The sequence below is a fragment of the Schistocerca gregaria genome, chromosome 8, assembly GCF_023897955.1.
Source record: "Schistocerca gregaria isolate iqSchGreg1 chromosome 8, iqSchGreg1.2, whole genome shotgun sequence".
In the NCBI taxonomy this organism is placed as follows: Eukaryota; Metazoa; Arthropoda; class Insecta; order Orthoptera; family Acrididae; genus Schistocerca; species Schistocerca gregaria.
In genome coordinates, this window is record NC_064927.1 from 75,849,345 (window position 1) to 75,869,806 (window position 20,462).

General features: G+C 39.0%; 2 protein-coding genes across 3 annotated transcripts in view; one reads left to right on the forward strand and one right to left on the reverse strand.

Moving 5' to 3' along the window:
- The window catches only part of LOC126284400 (bleomycin hydrolase), a 102,409-nt gene extending 99,122 nt beyond the window's left edge, over positions 1–3,287 (reverse strand). The window contains exons 1-2 of one of the 2 annotated variants that reach the window (XM_049983304.1): positions 2,882–3,287; positions 2,400–2,557 (exon numbers count right to left, since the gene is read on the reverse strand). In XM_049983304.1, coding sequence (XP_049839261.1) covers positions 2,400–2,557; positions 2,882–2,891 — 168 coding nt within the window. In that variant the 5' untranslated portion in view covers positions 2,892–3,287. Of the gene's footprint in view, positions 1–2,399; positions 2,558–2,712 lie in introns of both variants that reach the window. The other variant, XM_049983303.1, reaches the window with a different exon arrangement.
- LOC126284398 (lysine-specific demethylase lid) overlaps positions 3,279–20,462 on the forward strand; it is a 46,711-nt gene continuing 29,527 nt past the window's right edge. The window contains exon 1 of the mRNA XM_049983300.1: positions 3,279–8,473. Coding sequence (XP_049839257.1) covers positions 3,656–8,473 — 4,818 coding nt within the window. The 5' untranslated portion in view covers positions 3,279–3,655. The remainder of the gene's footprint in view (positions 8,474–20,462) is intronic.

Sequence of the window (20,462 nt, forward strand, 5' to 3'; positions counted from 1 at the left end):
CCTCTACAACAGTGGTTATTATGCACTATGCCACACAGGAGGCGAAACCACTTACATATCTACCTTTTTGCAATTTTTTGACATTTTTGCAGATTCTCACAGTCTCATATCCCAGTAGCTGTTCAGAATTTTTCGACGTACTAAGTATGAAACCTGCATGAAATTTACTGGTCTTTTAAATTAATAATGAGATATTTTTGCACAAAAAAGAAATGGAAACTAGTTACTGAGAAAAAACTGAAGGAAGTGCCGTTTCTTAGTGAGTTTTTCATGACGACGGGTAATGCACAAGGGGGAAGAGGTCTAAAACTTGGGTTTTTCAAGACAGGGGCAATACATATAATGTGCCTGTAAATCAAAATTACTCATCTTTTGCTGTCTGTACTGGGTTATTATGATAGGACAAGAGTTTAAATTCAGGGCTACAAAACGCATCCTCTACCGCAGTTCGGTCATTGGTCAATTAAAATCATCTGCTGACAGATCATCTCGCATTTTTGTCATACTTCCTGGTAGCTGCTTCCAACACTGCTCTGCATAACACATTAACAACATTTGTGAAGAGACCCACCATGTTTGCATGTCGCCTGTAACAGAGTAGTAGCCGGCAGCTGATTTGGCAACACTGTAGCAGTGAGTGACAGATGTCAACTATCAATTTTAATCTGACTACAACAGTCATTACCACACTGCACCAGACATGGTTCAAACATTGGAAAAGAACAGTTACAAAACATTTATGACAAGGAGTAAGCAGATTATCCATGAGCAACACAGAAAATGAACTGATGTCACTCATTCATCGGATTCCATTGATCCTATGAAGAATGAGACTGTTCAGAGGTGTGGAAGGAGTAAAAGTATACATTAATGAACAACAATCAGTAGAAATAGGAATCACCACAAGACAAAAAGAAAACACTAATTTTGTCAGTTCATTCAAGTGTGTGTATGTTGTAGTACTGATACTAGGCTTATCATGATGCAGACACTTTAACGTGGCAGTTTTATGTAGTAGTGGTCTGAACTGCATTTGTGCAAGATACTGGCAGATTTGATCCTGAACTAGCATGTTTACCTTACCTCTAACTTCAGCAAACAACTGTGCTGTAACCATTATTGAATGATTTTTTTGTATCCAGTTTTGCTTTGTGTAGTTTTCTTATTTTAAACGGAGTGAAGGGACTAATCCTGGTTCGCAATGGGGTTTGAGCATGACTCACAACACCACAACGAACCAGTTTTGCTTTCACAGGAGCACAGGATTCGGATGTAGGTAGACAGCTCTTTGAGAGTGAGGTGTAACTTCTTCCCCAGCTCTCCTCCTCACCACTCAGGCACAGTTCTCGTTGTATACATTCACGACTGATTACAATGTTATAGTATTTCCACTCTACTAAAAACAACAACAATAACAATGTTCAGAATACTATACAATACATACAAATTATTATGTATTGGAAAAAAAAGACTGATGGCAATAAAAAGAAAATTCGCCCAAGAAAATTATTAAATTATGCTCAGTATTAACCTTCTGGGGGTCAAATGTGTAGAAAGTAAAGTGACACATTATCCTAGCTTCTAGTGCTGATTTCCTTCCTCAGGGTGGTGTGGGAGGTATGTTGGGGAACATTAAAAGACGAATGACAGGTATCTCAGACAACAGTATTAGAGGGACCCACCCCTCTGATGTTCTTGTGAAAGGAACAATGGACAAAACTTACATGTCTGTTTGTAGATCAGATCAGCACTCTTAAGTAATGCTCTCCCCTTGGTAGCTCAGTTTGTCAACCACGGAAGTGAAGATAATTCTTATAAGTGAACCTCATTTAAGAAGCGGAACATTAAAAAAGACATTTACAAGATATTTTCTTGTAAAGTCTTGCCTTTCTTCTTCATTTTCAAAACAATATAAGACAATGAATGTGGGATATTTGTATTTATTGTCCTGGAATGACAACTAAATAAGTCACCATGCCATATTAGTGCAATACAGACTTTGAAAATCAGTAGAGGCCTACTAAATGCATCATTTTTATTGTGCACTATGATATTTCTAATTACTAATCAGTTCACATAAATGTGGCACCTAGTGTAAAGCCTACCATACACACCACTGTGATGGCAACCACCATGCTTCGTTTACCATCATTAATTAATGTATTAAAGACAAACATTTGATCATCTCATATTATTATACTTCATAAACAGTCTCTCTCTCTCTCTCTCTCTCTCTCTCTCTCTCTCTCTCTCTCCTCCCCCCTCCCCTCCCTGTGTGTGTGAAGGGAACATGGCAAATACAGCAGCAGCTGTGCCACCAAAACAAAACATTTGCTAAATATAAACATGCGAGATTACAGTAACATCTCACAGCACATGAAAATGTAATGTTGTCTTACCTTGTGCGTGAAAACATGCTGTGTTTCCTCTAATTGCTTCCTGGACATGCAGACATCCAACGGATCTGTGCGGGTGCAGGCATTCTGCGCCAAGCAATTTTTTGGTTCCGAATAGAAATTTGTACGAAACCTTTGTAAAATTTCTGGTGTGAGTGCAGCTGTCGACAAACGAGTGTAAAAAATATACAAATAAATTTAAAAACGATGAAGCAAATGCACAGGTAGCAGAGACTGTAACCGAAAGTTTTAACTAAATTTGTGAATGTATGTTTATATTAGAGGGCACACAATTAGTTCGTTAACGTTTGTTTACCATTACGAGCCAGGTCACCTGTACTGCTCATTTTGACAGTGCTACTACACGTCACAACAACCGATGCATGAAATTTCCTAGTGAGATTAAATGAACAAAATCTCGAACATTTTAGCATTTTCTCTATGACACAAAAATGAGTTGACAAAGCAAATTATATAAAACTTACGGGTAACCATGTTGATGCGCCGACTATGTAGGTCATATGAAGTACTACAGTCCTTAAAAACCAAGAGGTGTATTGCATATCACGTGAGAATTAATTAGGATTGCAGTAACAGATCGATTTAAGTGTTGTTCATGCTTTTGCTACGCTGTTTCCATCAAAAGGAAATGCACCATGGGGCCGTACCTATTTCCATGTGGAATTGATTTTTAACGAAGTTTTAGCGGCCCGTTCAAACGTCTTTAGTATTTTCGGCTATTATTAGTTTCAAACGTCTAAATACATGAGTTGAGTCGTAAACAACTGTTAACATAGCAACAGTTCTTTCTACTGTATCTGCTGTTATACAAAATATGAATGGTAATAAAAGAATTCATGGTTTGTGGTAAAACCCAGATCCTGAGTCCGCAATATCTTCCGTAATATTGTCTTTGGCAACACATGTAAACTCCAAAAAAGTAATGGTTATCGTACTGTAGTGGACAAGGGAGAGGGTATTTAATGTGTTGTGCGTGTGTTCTAGAAAGTGAAAATCTGTTTGAGACTAGTTTCACAGACACTATGCACGTGTGTATGTAAAGTCGTGAAAGGTGACCGTCATCCGTGTTGTGCTAGTAATTAGTATCAGGTGTTTCTTTGTAAACTTAGATTAGTACAATGGATGGTAGACTCATCATGAACGGTAGCGAAGTTTGTAAGACGTTTGTAATATCGTAGGAAACAATCGTTGCTATGAACATCAGTTGAGTTTTTGGATTGTTACTCCCTTGGATAACAATGGGAACTCGTGTGCAGAAGTCTCTCAGTTCGTCGACGCCTCAGAGAAGTGGTAATGTTGGTGAATTTGATTTTAAGGTACCACAGGAAGCACCAGTCTTCTATCCATCAGTCGAGGAATTTGGGGATCCACTAGCGTATATCAACAAGATTCGACCAGTGGCAGAGAAGACAGGTATTTGTAAAATAAAACCACCACCCGATTGGCAGCCGCCGTTCACTGTCAATGTCGACAAGTTTAAATTCACACCTAGGATACAACGTTTAAATGAGCTCGAAGCAAAAACGAGAATAAAATTGAATTATTTAGATCAAATTGCAAAATTCTGGGAACTACAAGGCTCATCGTTGAAGATCCCGCAAATAGAGAAAAAAGTATTGGACATATATTCCTTGCATACCATGGTTAAGGCAGAAGGTGGTGCCGATGCTGTAACTGTAGGTAAAAAATGGGATAAACTGGCTGTGAGAATGGGATGGCCAGCAAATCGTGGTTTGGGTGCTGTCCTGAAACATCATTACGAGAGAATACTGTACCCATTTGACGTATTTCAGCAGGGTAAAGTAATGTCAGAAATTAAGAAGCGACCAGAAATTGATGACAGTGATCGTGAATATAAACAGCATGGAATTCCTTCGCGTCAGGCGATCAAGCCACCACAGAGAAAATATGGGCGTCGTGCAAGATACGGTGATTTGGGAGATGTAGTTGTGAAAGAAGAAAACACCGGAGAGCCATCAACAAAAAGTAAAGAACTTCGGCGACTACAGATATTTGGTGCTGGCCCGAAAATGCCAGGATACGAAAATAAAGGAAAGGGTAAACATAAAATGAGAGGAAAGAAACAGAAATTTGACGTTGATCCATTGGCCAAATATGTTTGTCAGAACTGCAACAGGGGAGATGTAGAAGAATCCATGTTATTGTGTGATGGTTGTGATGATAGCTATCACACTTTTTGTCTTATGCCACCACTAGCAGAAATTCCACGAGGTGACTGGCGATGCCCACGTTGCGTTGCTGTTGAAGTTAACAAACCAGTTGAAGCATTTGGTTTTGAACAAGCACAGAGGGAATACACACTACAGCAATTTGGAGAAATGGCTGATCAGTTTAAATCAGATTATTTCAATATGCCTGTTCATATGGTTCCATCCTCACTTGTAGAACGAGAATTTTGGAGAGTTGTATCCTCTATTGATGAAGATGTTATAGTTGAATATGGAGCCGATCTACATACAATGGATCATGGTTCTGGCTTTCCCACCAAAGCAACAGATATGGATAATAAAGACGAAAAGTACACTAACTCTGGATGGAACCTTAATAATATTGCTGTGCTTGAGGGTTCAGTTCTTGGTCATATCAATGCTGACATTTCCGGTATGAAAGTGCCGTGGATGTATGTGGGCATGTGTTTTGCAACGTTTTGTTGGCACAATGAAGATCATTGGAGTTATTCCATTAATTACCTTCATTGGGGAGAATCAAAAACGTGGTACGGTGTACCAGGTTCTAAAGCTGAAATGTTTGAAGATGTAATGAAGCAAGCAGCACCAGAACTGTTCCAGTCCCAGCCGGATTTGTTACATCAGCTTGTAACCATAATGAATCCAAATATTCTGATGGATGCAGGTGTTCCTATATATAGAACAGACCAAAAGGCTGGTGAATTTGTAGTAACTTTCCCGAGAGCCTACCATGCTGGATTCAATCAAGGATACAATTTTGCTGAAGCAGTTAATTTTGCTCCTGCTGACTGGATACAGATGGGGAGAGAATGTATTTTACATTACTCAACTCTCCGCCGGTTTTGTGTTTTTTCACATGATGAACTTGTGTGCAAAATGTCTTTGAATCCTGAAGCTTTAGATCTTAGAGTTGCTGCAGCCACATATAAAGATATGCTGAAAATGGTGGAAATAGAAAAGAAGCACAGGAAAGAACTTCTTGACTGGGGCTGTACACTGGCTCAGCAGGAGCCTTTCGAACTAATACCAGATGATGAGCGACAGTGTGAAGTGTGCAAAACAACATGCTTTTTGTCAGCGGTGACTTGCAGCTGCAACAAAGATATCTTAGTCTGCCTGAGACATTTCAAGCAGCTTTGCGAGTGTCCTCCAAACAAGCACACATTACGTTATAGATATACATTAGATGAACTGCCAAATATGCTATACAGACTGAAACTGAGGGCTGAATCATTTGATATTTGGGCAGAATCAGTAAAAAATGCTATGGATCCCAAGGCTTCTAATAAAACGGACCTTGAGCAGTTTAAAAGGTTGTTGGAAGAGGCTAAACAGAAAAGATTTCCAGAGTCTGAATTACTTACCATGCTATCAGAAATTGTACAAGAAGGTGAAAAATGTGCTAAGATTGCCCAACAAATTTGTTGTAAAACACAGAAGCCAAAGACGCGACAAGACAACAAACCAAAGCTTCAGCTGACACTGCAAGAACTAAAGCTCTTCAATGATCAAATTGAAGATCTGCCATGTGCAATCAAAGAAGCTCCTGCTGTGAAACAGTTGCTAGAGAGAGTCCAAGAGTTTAAAAAGACTGCTGCAGATCTACTCAGCAAGAACCTAGTGCCTTCAAAGGACTTGATTGAGTGCTTAGAAGCAGGAAATGAACTTGATTTTGATCTGCCTGAGATGCCTAAGCTTCGCCAATACATAGATATGGTTAAATGGATGGAAGATATAGCAGCAAAATGTGCAAATCATCATTTGTTAACAAAGGAGAAAATAAAGAAATTACTGGCAGATGGAACACAGTTGGTTCCACATGAAGATGTCGAGACAAAATTAGCTGAACTGAGATCCTTGCTAAACCAAGTTGAAAGATGGGAAGAAAGGGCCAAGCAGTGCCTGCAAGAAAACAAGATGTTTTCTGTTATGGGTCTGAAGAGATTCATTGAAGAAGGTGAGGGCATCAAGGCTTCGCTGAACAATTTTGACGCAATATCAGAGATATTTAAGAAAGCAAAAGTTTGGCTTGCTAGAGTGAGAGAAGCTCAGCAGTCAAAATACAGACCTTATATTGACTTAGTGGAAGCATTTGTAATTTGTGGAAAATCTATTCCAGTTCATCTTGAAGCTCTACCTTACCTTGAAACACAGTTCAGTGAAGGAAAACTTTGGCGAGAGAAATTGGAACACGCATTTTTGAAGAAAAATTCTCCATATTCTGTAATGGAAGTTATTTCCCCTAGGTTGAACTTGGGTGACACACCCAAAAAACAAAGGAGAATCCAGCATACTGCAGAAGCCGATATAGATTCCAGGGAGCCCTATGTTATCCTCAATTTGAAACTAGAAGGTGATGTAGACCCATCACTTGTAGTGTCAGAATTTAAAAAAGCGGAAAAAATTGAGCTGGAGCAGATGCACGAAATTCGAACTCGAAACACCTCTAAAATTGAAAACAATACATTTGACACCTACTGCATTTGTGATGCAGAAAATGAAGGTGAGGTGCTTTATCAGTGTGGATTGTGTAGAGACCTTTTTCATGAAGAATGTGTCCCATGCATAAAGCCATTTCTGAAATATAAAACTATGTATACATCACAGGATTCGTCATTTGTGCTGCAAGGGAAATTTTTGTGCCCAGATTGTTGTAGGTCAAAAAGGCCACGTCTCGAGACTCTGCTAACGCTCTTAGTTCAACTGCAGAAAATAAACATAAGGATTCCGGAAGCAGAAGCACTGCAGTGTTTCACAGAACGCATTATGGGGTGGCAAGTGAAAGTTAGAAAGGCACTCAATACTGGCGAATTTGCAATGGCACTCTCGCAGATATCACAGCTGTCAAAAAAAATAGGTGAAGCAGTTGCAAGAGAGAAAACTGAAAAGATAATTTCTGATGAACTGGAAAAATGTTCACAGCTGGGCAATGTACGACCATCCTCAGCTGCCATTGGTCAGCCTGAAGAGTTACCATCACAGAACGTAAAACTTGTTCCTAAACTTTCATCTCCTGATCGAGAAAAATCTGAACAGTATACTGAAGACATTTCTGATACAGTGTTAGGTGATGAGCAACTAGAGCCAGCACCAAAACGGTTAAAGTCGCTTAAAAAATCATCAAAACCCTTTATTGTACTTAGTAAAAAAGCCCAGAAAATGTTGGAAGACCTAATGATGGAAGGAGATCTGATGGAAGTTACTTTGGATGAAGCTCTGAAACTGGGGAAAATATATCAGGCAACAATTCTAAGCAAAGACCAGATAGAAGAAGTTGCACTAGAAAGATGCAAAATGAGTGGCAAAAAGTCGTATTCATACAGCTTAATAAATGCATATACTTCTATCAGAAGGCAAAAATCTGAGACAAAGAGTGAACCAGAGCAAGCAGAATCAAAAAAGAAAGTCAAAGGTCCTTCAAAGAGGAAGAGCACATGCAAAGGGCAACAGAAAAAACGAAGTCAAGGTGTGTCCAGTACATCAAAAACTGAAGAAGATAGTGATACTCAGAATGACGAAGATGAGGACTGTGCTGCAGTGAACTGCTTGAAACCTGTGGGCCAGTCTGTGGATTGGGTGCAGTGTGATGGAGGGTGTGAGAAGTGGTTTCATCTGTACTGTGTCGGTCTGGATAAGCAAGATGTTAATCCTCATGAGGATTACATATGTGTTAACTGCACAAATAGGAGAAACTGTGGAGGCATTGATAGTGCACATCAGTTTACAAGTGACATTGTTTTGGATGTAGATGAAGAGGAAATAGAAGTTGAGGAAGTGATTGAAGATTCATTGACCAGAGAAGGGAGACTTGCAATGGATGTTGAGGAAATCCGATCAGCACAAATGGTAAGTAACTTTAAGAAATTTACTTACCACATATTTGGGTGTACTAATACAGTTATCAGTAGATGTGGAGATTGTTGTGACTGGATTCACTTGATGTACCATACTAAATGGTGAGTGTGCAACAAATCTTGATAATGCAAAAGAGAAAATCAGCTTGAAGTTATAGTGTAAAAGTCTGCATGACACATACATCTTTAAGTACTGTAACTCCCCCACCTCCGTTGTCTGCTTGCACCAAAAGACACACTCTCTCTCTCTCTCTCTCTCTCTCTCTCTCTCTCTCTTTCTCTCTCTCTCTTTCCTTCCCCCACTCTCTACTTCCCTCAGTCTCCCCCTCCCTCCTCTCGCTTCTCTCTCTCAAATGAATACGTTGGGTTGTGTCAAGAATTCAAAGCTAATAAGTAGGTTACCATTTATGTATCACTGATCAAAACTGCAATATTAGAACATAAGTGGTACCTAAGAAGTTATTTTGCGACTAATCGTTTTCCAGTTTTCGGATGTGTCTGTTTCCCTTTTTGAATACCTCTTGCTCTTTAAGGCTGCTTTTGAGTAGCACTTGTTTGGATCAGTAAAGTTTATGGCTTTTGAATAATTATAACTTTGGATCACCCAACATTTGTGTTTGTCACTGACCTTCCATATTCATTCATGTTGCCTTGTTTCATTTTCATTTCCCATGTTATTTCATAATAAAACTGCGATTGTGTTTTGTTGTGCTACTGGAAGAAAATATATAAATGTTTTTAATCTATGAAATTAGCATTTGAAAAATTAACCCATTAACTGCCAATTTTCTTTTTAAAGAGTTCCTCAGAAATTCTGTTTATTTGTGTAAGAGATTTGAACCTGACATACCACTTTTATCTACAGAATACCTTTTTCAGAAGTATACCAGTTTGTGTTTTTTTTCCCCCTCAGAAAGCCCCAAATGGGGATTGTGGTAGATGACATGAAAAAGAGGAATAATTGGAAACCAATTTTATTTGCAATAATATTTTACACTTCTGATTATTTTTATTTGGACATAAAATGCTTTTTGTATGAACTCATGTTTTACATTTTTGTAAGTAAAAAAACTTGTTGATGCCACTGTTCCATATGTGAGCCTACATTACATTTTCTACATTACATTTTTCTCTTGCATATAATGCATTTTCGTTGTTTTCCTTCACAGGTTCTTTGTAGATAATGTCCCAATGGATTTCTTTCTCACTGTTTCTGAAACACGTTTCTGGGTCTTTTTCTGCAGTTATCGTCTGCCAAGACTTTTAAGATGATAAATAGACTGTGTTTGTAGGTAGCCTCTAGTTATTTGCCTCCTAAACTCTGGTTGGTGTTATCATGACAGTATAATACATAAACATTCACTACTGCAGTATCATGTTTGTGAATATAGGAAAATACCATTTCTTTCCACATATTTTTATACTATATTTATTTATACACCAGTCAGGTTTGTCCACTCCACCCATGAATGTATTGTAGAGATGTCCACAGAGAGGCCGGGGTATTTACATATCTTTTTTCTCCAATCTGGACCATCTACTTATATTCTTCTCTGGACATCTTCAACTTTTCTAGTCTCTGGATATATTCCTTGATGGATTGACAAGACTCGTATACATTAATTATCTTTCCATGCAGCACAGAATATTTTGTTTTGACATCAAATCTGTAATCCATAGCTTCATGAGGTTCCTTTCTGAATTCGTTATTTGTCTTGAGAGGGTATTTATTTATTTGGTTTGATTGAGCTGTTCCTGTTGCTGCTACATTTCTGTCTGTTAAGGTTTTCATTAGATCAAAACTAGTGAAAAAATTATCAAAAAACAAAATGTGGTTAGAGGGATTGTTCACCATAGGCCTATATATTTTGCTCATTATAACTGATGCACCCAAACCTTGCACCTCAATGGCATCGTTTACAATTCTGTATGAAAGCAGTATCCTGTTTCTGCACAGCTCATTGTCCACTGTTTGAACCCAAACCATATGAGTTTACCCCGAATAAATTGTTTGAAATAATGATGCCCAAAATATCTGACCATCTGCTCATCAATGCTTACATTTTTCAAAAAAACTCCAAACTTCATATAATTTTGATTCATTTTGACAATGGGGTGCATATCTTGAAATCCGTGGCTGTCAAATTATGAACTGTCAGTTTAGAACTGTCGTTGAAGTGCAGATTTTTCTTTATTTCCAAATACCTACTGGAGAAACATTTTCTGTCACGTCTAATGTCAAAGTCATCATCTTCGCACAAATACATTTACTCCTGAGGCAAATAATGGTAACCTGTAAGGCATAAAAAGCCTACAAATGTCGAAGACAGTCTACTGAAAACATAAATCCATGCCTGTTATTCTGTGCAGCAGCATATCTGACACTTCCATAGACAGTAAAATTCTTTATTTCTTGGTCAAATAGCATTTGAGAATTTTGATCACTGATTTTCCTTTGAGAGAAGTTACTTGTTCCATAGCTCTGTTTATCTTGTCATTATGCCCAAATATCTTTTCGATATCATGCTTAACTTTTTGCCAACCGGAAACTATTTTCACTATTTTTAACTCGCTCTTCTTTGACCATTTGGGCCGTGAAGTACTAGGTTCTTTTTGGCCAGAGGTTCTGTTTCTGTATCAGCAACTGCAATTGCACTTGAAGGAGCTTCCAGCCTTCCAAAAACATCATTTGGATAAGTGTCTTCCAAAATGTCATCATCGAATTCTTCAGCATTGGAAACGCGATCCACATTGTCAGGGTGAAGTTCTACAATATCTATCACACCATCACCATTATCTTCGGTGAGAAAATTAGGATCATTTATCATATCTTCTGCTTCGGCTAGTGTGAGGAACTTTTTCTGGTTCCCATATCTAAAAAAAAATAATAATAAATAAATGAAACAATGATAGTGATTGTGTGAAATTACTTTATATTGCCCACAATCCCCAAATGGGTATCGCTTTAAAACATGTAATAAAACAATATTTACTAATAATAAATGAACAAAGAGACATTTATGATCTACTGTAACCTACAAATTTACATTATGATTGCATCATTTGACGGAATAATAAAAATAACATAAAACTAACACAATTGAAAATGTATGATATTTGCATTACATGACTTACCATCCGACTTATGGTTTATTCAACTTTACGTAAGAAACCAAATGCAATATTTTGATTCTGTTATGTCACTCACTTCAGTTAGACTGTTCTCAAATATTATCAGTTATTCACCAAGCGAGGTGGCGCAGTGGTTAGCACACTGGACTCGCATTCAGGAGGACGACGGTTCAATCCCATCTCCGGCCATCCTGATTTAGGTTTTCCGTGATTTCCCTAAATCGTTTCAGGCAAATGCAGGGATGGTTCCTTTGAAAGGGCACGGCCGATTTCCTTCCCTCACCCGAGCTTGCGCTCCGTCTCTAATGACCTCGTTGTCGACGGGACGTTAAACACTAATATCCTCCTCCTCCCTCCATCAGTTATTCGGCATTAAAACAAAGACACTGCTGCCAACTGATGGGACAAAAACTATCCAGTCCCCAAATGAGGATCATGGCAGTTAATGGATTAAGTTTCCTTCTTCATCATGCCTGAAATCGCAAGATTTGTACATGTGCTAATAGCAGCAAGTAATTAAAGGCTGTTAATGAACAGAATTGTGTAGAAGGGCTGTTTCTAAATGCAGATATAACGGTTTTAAAAATGTTTAAAAGAGAGAGAGAGCAGGTTTTTACTATTTCAGAGTGCTTTTAAAGAATGGAATGTTTACTTTATTGAAATAATGGAGACAAATGTTTCTCGAAGTGTTCATCATGGTTAACCAAGGTGAAAATATTGTTAAGTGGATTCCCCGCCCCCCCCCCCCTTCTCCCCCCCTCTCCCCAAGTATCTAAACTCTCAAGTAAATCACATTATTCTTTTTATGATTGCCAATACTTAAAAAACAATGTTTACTATATATGTTTTTACCACTTCTTCAGCTTTTTCAATTTCCCCTCTTCAAATGCAGTGTTTGTTTTTAGTAAATATAAATAATGAGTTTTACAGTTTTAGTTAATCATACAATAAACAATTTTCTAAAACAGCTAAGTAATGATAACATTATAACGAAAAGGATAGTAGTCACTTCCATGTATCAGAGATACTGAGTTTCAGAAAGGCATAACAAAAAAGACTGTCAGAAAGTTACCTTGTGGCCTACAAGGCCTTAGTCAAAAGTAGACAGCATGCACACACTCGCACAAATGCAACTCTCACACAATGTATTCTGCTTCAGTTGATGAAGTAGCTTTGCTTCTTGGATCGCCAGCTGATTAGAGCACCGTTGTAAAGAATCTTATGCATTATCAGCACCACAATAGATATTTAGGTGAATAGTGTCATCTTTTTAAATTTCTTTCTTCTTGTAGAAAAGGCCATAATTCTTGGTATCTCAGAGTTCTTTTTACATTTGGTAAGCCCTTTAGTTGGAATCTTCTGTGAAACAGCTCTCATAATTGACTGTAAATGCAAGATATTGTCTAGTTTTACATGACAAATACAGAAGACTTCCTGTGGCTTCATGATACAGAAATTTATAACCCATACTCTCTCTCTCTACATTATTTGTATCCCTATGTACCATATCTGGATTTTCTGATGCAACTATTTCAAAATTCTTCTTAAGTTTTTTCTGTATATTTTCAATTTTCTCCAAGTCTTTTTGCATTATTATTCCATCAACATCATATATAGCCATGTATATTTCTTCAGTTACATATTTAAATATGCACTGATCTGACTTCAAGTGAATTAGTTCTTCTGATTTTAGAAAATCTGTCAGTTTAATTTCATCTGGATGGAGCCTGTTTAAGTCCATACAGAGCTTTCTTCAAAATACACGTTTTTCCAGCTTCTTGTATGCTTCAGATGTCTTCATAAAATTCTCTTTATCCAGTGTCGCATGGTAAAATGCTGTTTTTTAAATCAAACGTTCTGTTACTGACAGCTGGGGGTTATCAGGTTCAGTAAACAGTGCAATGGAATGTCTGAGACCAATGTTTAGAAATAACTTCAGTAAAATAGAAATAACACATCTCCCAAATAAGTAGTATCCATCACAAAATCCTTAAAATCTAAGTATTCTAGTTGTTATGATAACATATCAATGCTCATTCGAGTTGTTCTAGCTTAAGTTATTTGTGTAATCAATCTCTTACCAGCAGAACATCTACAGAATATTTATATATGCTCAAATTAAGCCCCTTTACAAGAAGGGCAGAAAGAGATATCATCAGACCATTGACCAGTTTCACTTTTGTCGGCTTATTCATAAGGTTGTGTTTATGCATGTCCTTAATCACCTGAGTGCAAATAACATAGGCTATTGTCCAATTCACATTTCAGGTTACTTAGGAGTTCTGATATAGAGAATGCAGTTTACATACAGTGAAAATGTACATAATCAATTTGATAACAATTTAGAGGCTACTGGCATTTTCTGTGACCTGTCAAAAGCCTTTGACTGTGTAAATCGCTGCATTCTCTTAAATAAATTGGATTATTATTGTGTTGTTGGCAGTTTTATGAAAAGGGTTCAAGGTTTATCTAGGTAACAAGAAACAAAGGATGTTGTTGCGAAATACTTGCGCAGTAGGTAGTCTGTCTTTATCTGATTGGAATTAATTGCATGTGGTGTTCTTCAAGGTTCCATCATGGGTCCATTGCTTTTTCTTGTGTACATTAATGACTTCTCATCTGTTACATTGCCAGATGCAAAGTTTGTTTTGTTTGCAGATGATGCAAACATCATAATAAGTAGCAAGCCAAGTACAGATTTAGAAATAGCTGCTAATCAGATGTTCACAGACATTAGTAAGTGGTTTAAAACTAATTCACTGTCATTAAATTTTGAAAAGACCCACTTTATGCAGTTTAGAACATGTAAGAGATTTCCTTCCAGCATGTGTATAACATATGAAGACAGGCGGATCGAAGATGTTGACAGTGTAAAAATTTCTGGGTTTACAACTTGACAATAAATTCAGTTGAGAAATGCATGCCTTAGAATTGCTGAAGTGCCTAAACAAGTCTGTATTTGCAGTGAGAATGATGTCAGATGTTAGAGATATAAATATAAACCAACTTGCATACTTTGCTTACATTCATTCAGTGTTTAACGTCCCGTCGACAAGGAGGTCATTAGAGACGGAGCGCAAGCTCGGGCGAGGGAAGGATGGGGAAGGAAATCGGCCGTGCCCTTTCAAAGGAACCATCCCGGCATTTGCCTGAAACTATTTAGTTCTATGCACTCCTGAAAAGCAGTATAGCTCATACAGTACTAGTTACAGAAAACTGGTTGGAACCTGAAATTGAAAGCAGTGAGATTTTTGGGGAAAATTTAAGTGTATATCAAAATGATGTAGGCTAATGGTATATGGAGTAGGTATATTTGTTTCAGTAGACAAAAAGACTCTGATCCTCTGAGATATAAATTAAAACAGCATGTAAGATTGTTTGGGCTAGACTCAGTATCAACAGTGGGCATAAAATGGTAACTGGATCCTTAATTGCTCAACAGACTCATCTCCTGATGTAACTGGAAACTTCAGAGAAAACTTCATTTCACTTGTGTGCTAGTTCTTTAGTCATAATGTAATCATTGGTTGAGACTTTAATCATCCAACAATCAATTGGAAAAATTTAGATTTTGTCAGTGGAGGACATAATACATCCAGTGAAACATTACTAAATGCCTTCTCTGAAAACTGCCTAGAACAGGTAGTTTGGAATCCAACTCATGATGGAAATGTATTGGATCTAATGGCAACAAATAGACCTGATCTCTTTAAGGATCAAAAACGGTATCAGTTGATCATGACATGGTTGTCGCAATAATGATTATCAAAGTGCAAAGGACAACTAAAACAAGCAGAAAGATTGTTCAGTAAAGTAGATAAAAAATCAGTAGTGTCATATTTTGGTGAGAAACTTGAAACTTCCAGCACAGAGCAGAAGCATCTAGAGGAACAGTGGTTAAAGCTTAAAAGAATAGTTGAGCATGCACTGGATAGTGGGAGGGACCCCTCCGTTGTGTACAGTCAGTCACTTTAAGGAAACTTGTAAAGAAATGGAGGCTACAGCATAATAGGTGTAAAACAAAGCATAGTACTGTAGATAAAGAGATGATGAACAAAACACGTTTGGCAGTCAAGTAGGCAATGCATGAAGTGACTACCAAAGCAGAGTATTGTCAGATGAAGATTCACAAAACGCAAAGAAATTCTGGCCATATGCAAAGGCTGTTAGTGGCACCAAAGTTAGTGACCAGCCCCTAGCGAATGAGGCATGAACTGAAATTGAGGGTAGCAGAGCAAAAGCTGAAATGCTTAACTCTATTTTCAAAAGAATTGCCCCAATTTAATCCTTGTACCACTGAAAGGATGAGTGAAATAAGTATTAGTATCAGTGGTGTTGCGAAAGAGTCTGATACCATTAAAATTGAAAGAAGCTCCAAGGCCAGATGGAATCCCTATCAGATTCTATATTAAATTTGTGGCCGAGTTTGACCCTAGCCTCTAACTATAATATATCGTAGACCTCTCGAATGCAAAACCGTGCACAATAGTTGGAAGAAAGCACAGGTAACACCTGTCTACAAGAAGGGTAGTGGAAGTGATGCACAAAATTACCATCCAATATCTTTGAGATCAATCTGTTGTAAAATATTAGAATGTACTCTGAGTAGAAACATAATTATATATCATGGACAGAATGACCTCCTGCATACCAACCAGTATGGTTTCCAGAAACATTGGTCATGTGGAACACAACTCATATTTTCCTCACATAACATAGTGAAAGCTGTGGATCAAGGCAGTCAGGTAGATGCAGTATTTTATTATTTCCGAAAAGTACTCGGTACCACATCTATACTTATTGTCAAGAGTTGGATTATACAGAGTATCAACTGAAATTTGTGACTGGGTTAAGTACTTTCTGGGGGGAGGGGGGCACGCAGCATGTTATTTTGAATGGAGAGTCATCACCAGATGTAGGAGTAACTTCGGGTGTGCCTCAGGTTAGTGTTTCAGAAGCCTTGCTGTTCATGTTGTATATTAATTGTTATAGCTCCGAGCGACCGGCAAGCTGTGCATGACAGAGAATGGAGACAAGTAGCCGCCAGGCAGGTGAGCCGATGGAGATATCACGAACAACAGACAGACAGGACAGACCAACAAGTAGGGTACGACAGACACTATGACCAACCAGGACACAACACTTGGCAAACAAACAAGAACTGAGATGATAAACACAGTGAGACAACAATAATGCAGGAACACACCAAGCAACGACAGTATGTATGTCAGCACATGGAACGGGAACACAGTTCGGCCGAGATGCACATGTGAACTAGGCGAATACCAGACAGCTGGGGTAGCGGCGCCTAAATACATGACCATGGGAAATGTGATTGCTTGCAGACTCCACACGGTATGGAGAGCAACGCACACGCACGGCGAGGGTCACTGCGAGGCTTGCAGCGCAGGCAAGCGCTGGAGCACAGAGACCCCCTAGTGGGTATCCAGGTCCATACCCTCTGACGCGCATTCAACTTCCATGCCTTGCGACACCATATTAATGACTTGCAGACAATATTGATAGTAACCTCAGACTTTTTGCAGGTGATGCAGTTATCTGTAATGAAGTACTGCCGGAAAGAAGCTGCATAAACATTCAATCAGGTCTTGATGGATTTCAAAGTACTGCAAAGACTGGTAATTTGCTTTAAATGTTCAGAAATGTAAAATTGTGCACTTCAAAATATGAAAAAGATATTTTATTCTATGACTATAATATCAGCACATAGATGGAGTTGGCCAACTCTCACAAATACATGGGCAAAACACTTTGCAGGGGTATGAAATGGAATGACCACATCATCTCCGTTGTGGGTAAAGTAGGTGGTAGACTTCTGTTTATTGATAAATCACTGGGGAAGTGCAACCAGTTTAGAAACGAGATTGCTTACAAATCACTCATGCGACCCATTCTAGAATACTGCTGGAGTATGTGGGACCCATACCAGATAGGACTAACATGGGATATTGAATGTATACAGAGAAGGGCAGCACAAATGTTCACAGGTTTGTTTGACGTGTTTGAGAGTGTTATAGTGGTGTTGGAAAAACTGAACTGGCAGACTTTTGAAGATAGATGTAAACTATCCTGAGTAAGTTTCAAAAGCCAGCTTTAAATGATTACTCCATGAATATGCTACAACCCCCTGTGTATCATCACATAGGGATCATGACGACAAGATTAGAATAATTACAGCACCCACAGTGATATTCAAACAATCTTTCTTCTCACGCTCCATATGTGAATGGAATGGGATGAAATCCTGATAACTAGTAAAATGGGATGTACCGTGTGCCATGCACTTCGCAAGTGATTTGCAGAGTGTAGATGTAGATGTAGATGTAGTTTCCCTACTTTCCCATTGAATCCCGGAATATAAGGAATACTGTAGTGTAGCACAATTTCTTTTCCTTCGCATCAGTTCATAAACTCATGGCTGCTGTATTCATCATCTTTATTAATCCTATTTTAGACAATTTCAGAGTGAACTGATTTTTGCTTTCCAAAACACATTTTCATATGAATCTTACACGCTCTTAAGAAATAGGTCACACAAAAATGAGTGAAATAATATAATAATGTCACGTACTATCTGCATCCATTAAAAGATGGGGCTCTATCCCTCCACAGATAACAGTATATATTATTTAAAGTGATCTCTCTCTCTCTCTCTCTCTTTCTAAATAGAAAATAACTTTTTATTAGCTTAGCTCTCATATAAGCATCACACAATTTTTCTGCTGAGCATAAACTGTTAAAAACGCCATTGCACATTATTTTGGTCTTAGAAGTGTAGCCAAGCCTGGATGAGCTAGCTTTTTATGCCATTCTTGTTTTTCTTCTTGTGTCAGTGGTGACTGCATTCCTGATTTAGTGTTCACTTCATATAATCAAACAATGGAAAATCCAGGATGGAATGTGACTATATTATGAAAAGCATAGTTGCTACTCACAGTATAGCGGAAATCTTGAGACCAGATTGGCACAAAAAAAGAGCTTTTAGCCAACAAAGCCTTTGTCGAAATTGTGCAAAAGGGGCACATGTACGCGCTCTCTCTCTCTCTCTCTCTCTCTCACACACACACACACACACACACACACACACACACACACACACACACTCGTGCACACGCGCACAACCACAGTTTCTGACAGCTGAAGCCAGGCTACGAGCAGCAGCACATGATGAGAGAGGCAACCTGGTGGGGGTAATGAGAAGGCTGGGATGGGGAGGAGGTAAGGATAGCATGGTATGGGGTGGGGGACGGTAAAGTGCTGCTAGTGGGGATGTGCAGAGATGAGATAGAGAGAGGGTAGAGCTACTAGGTGCAGTTGGGAGGTTAGATGGAGGGAGGGGGAGAGAGGTGGGGTAGCAGCAAAGGAGAGAAATAAAAAGACTGGGTGCGTTGTTGGAATAGAGGGCTATGTAGTGCTGGAATGGGGACAGGAAAGGGGCTAGACTGGTGAGAACAGTGAGTAACGAAGTTTGAGGCATGAGGGTTCGGGAATGCAGGATATTATGGGTGCGTTGTTGGAATAGAGGGCTATGTAGTGCTGGAATGGGACAGGAAAGGGGCTAGACTGGTAAGAACAGTGAGTAACGAAGATTGAGGCATGAGGGTTTCGGGAATGTAGGATATTATACGGAGATTTCTACCTGCGCAATTCACAAAAGCAGGTGTTTGTAGGGAGGATCCAGATGGCAGAGGCTGTAAAGTAGTTTGAAATGAAGAACGTCGTGTTGGGTGGTGTGCTCAGCAACAGGAGAGTCCAGTTGTTTCTTGGCCACAGTTTGTCGGTAGCCATTCATGCGGACGGACAGCTTGTTGGTTGTCATACCCACGTAGAATACAGAACAGTGGTTGCAGCGTAGCTTGTAGATTACACGAATGGTTTCGCAGGTAGCCCTACCTTTGATGGGATAGGTAATGTTTGTGACTTGGTGGTGGAGGATGTATGGGACAGGTCTTGCATCGAGATATATTATAGGGATATGAGCCATGAGGCAATGGTGGGGGGCTGGGTTGTGTAGGTTTGGTGGATGGTGGAATACTACTGTGGGAGGGGTGGGAAGGATAATGAGTAGGACATTTATCATTTGAGGGCATGGCGAGAGGTAGTCGAAACCCTGGTGCAGAATGTAATAATTCAGTTGCTCCAGTCCTGGATGGTACTGAGTCGTGAAAGGAATGCTTCTCTGTGGCTGGACGGTGGGACTTTCGGAGGGGTGGATGACTGGAAAGATAAGGTATGGGAGATGTGTTTTTGTACAAGGATGTGAGGCTAGTTGCAATCTGTAAAGGGCTCAATGAGATCCTCGGTATATTTCAAGAGGGACCGCTCGTCACTGCAGATGCGGCGGCCGTGGGTGGCTAGGCAGTATGGAAGGGACTTCTTGGTACGGAATGCGTGGTAGCTGCCAAAATAGAGCTATTGCCCATAGTGCACCTATCAACAGAGCATCTACATCCATACTCAGCAAACCACTGCAAAGTGGATGGCAGAGGGTGCATCCCATCTGCGGATATTAGGCAACTTCCAGACATAATATCTCTGGTAATATTTTCTTGAAAGAAACAAAACTGGGTCATATTGTACACCTTTAAGCAAAATAATAATAGTAATAATAATAATAATAATAATTCTTTTCCCGTGGAGGCCTGGGAAAAGGAATAGGCCTCCGGATTGTTCTGCCAGTCGTAAAAGGCGACGAAAAGAACAAACCACTAATAGGGCTAACCCCCCTTTTAGTGTGATTAGTTGGTTCAGAACACAACTAAAGAAGCCTCGGACAAGCGCCGTTATGGTCGGGGATGACGCTTGAACCCTATGCTCGCCCACAATGG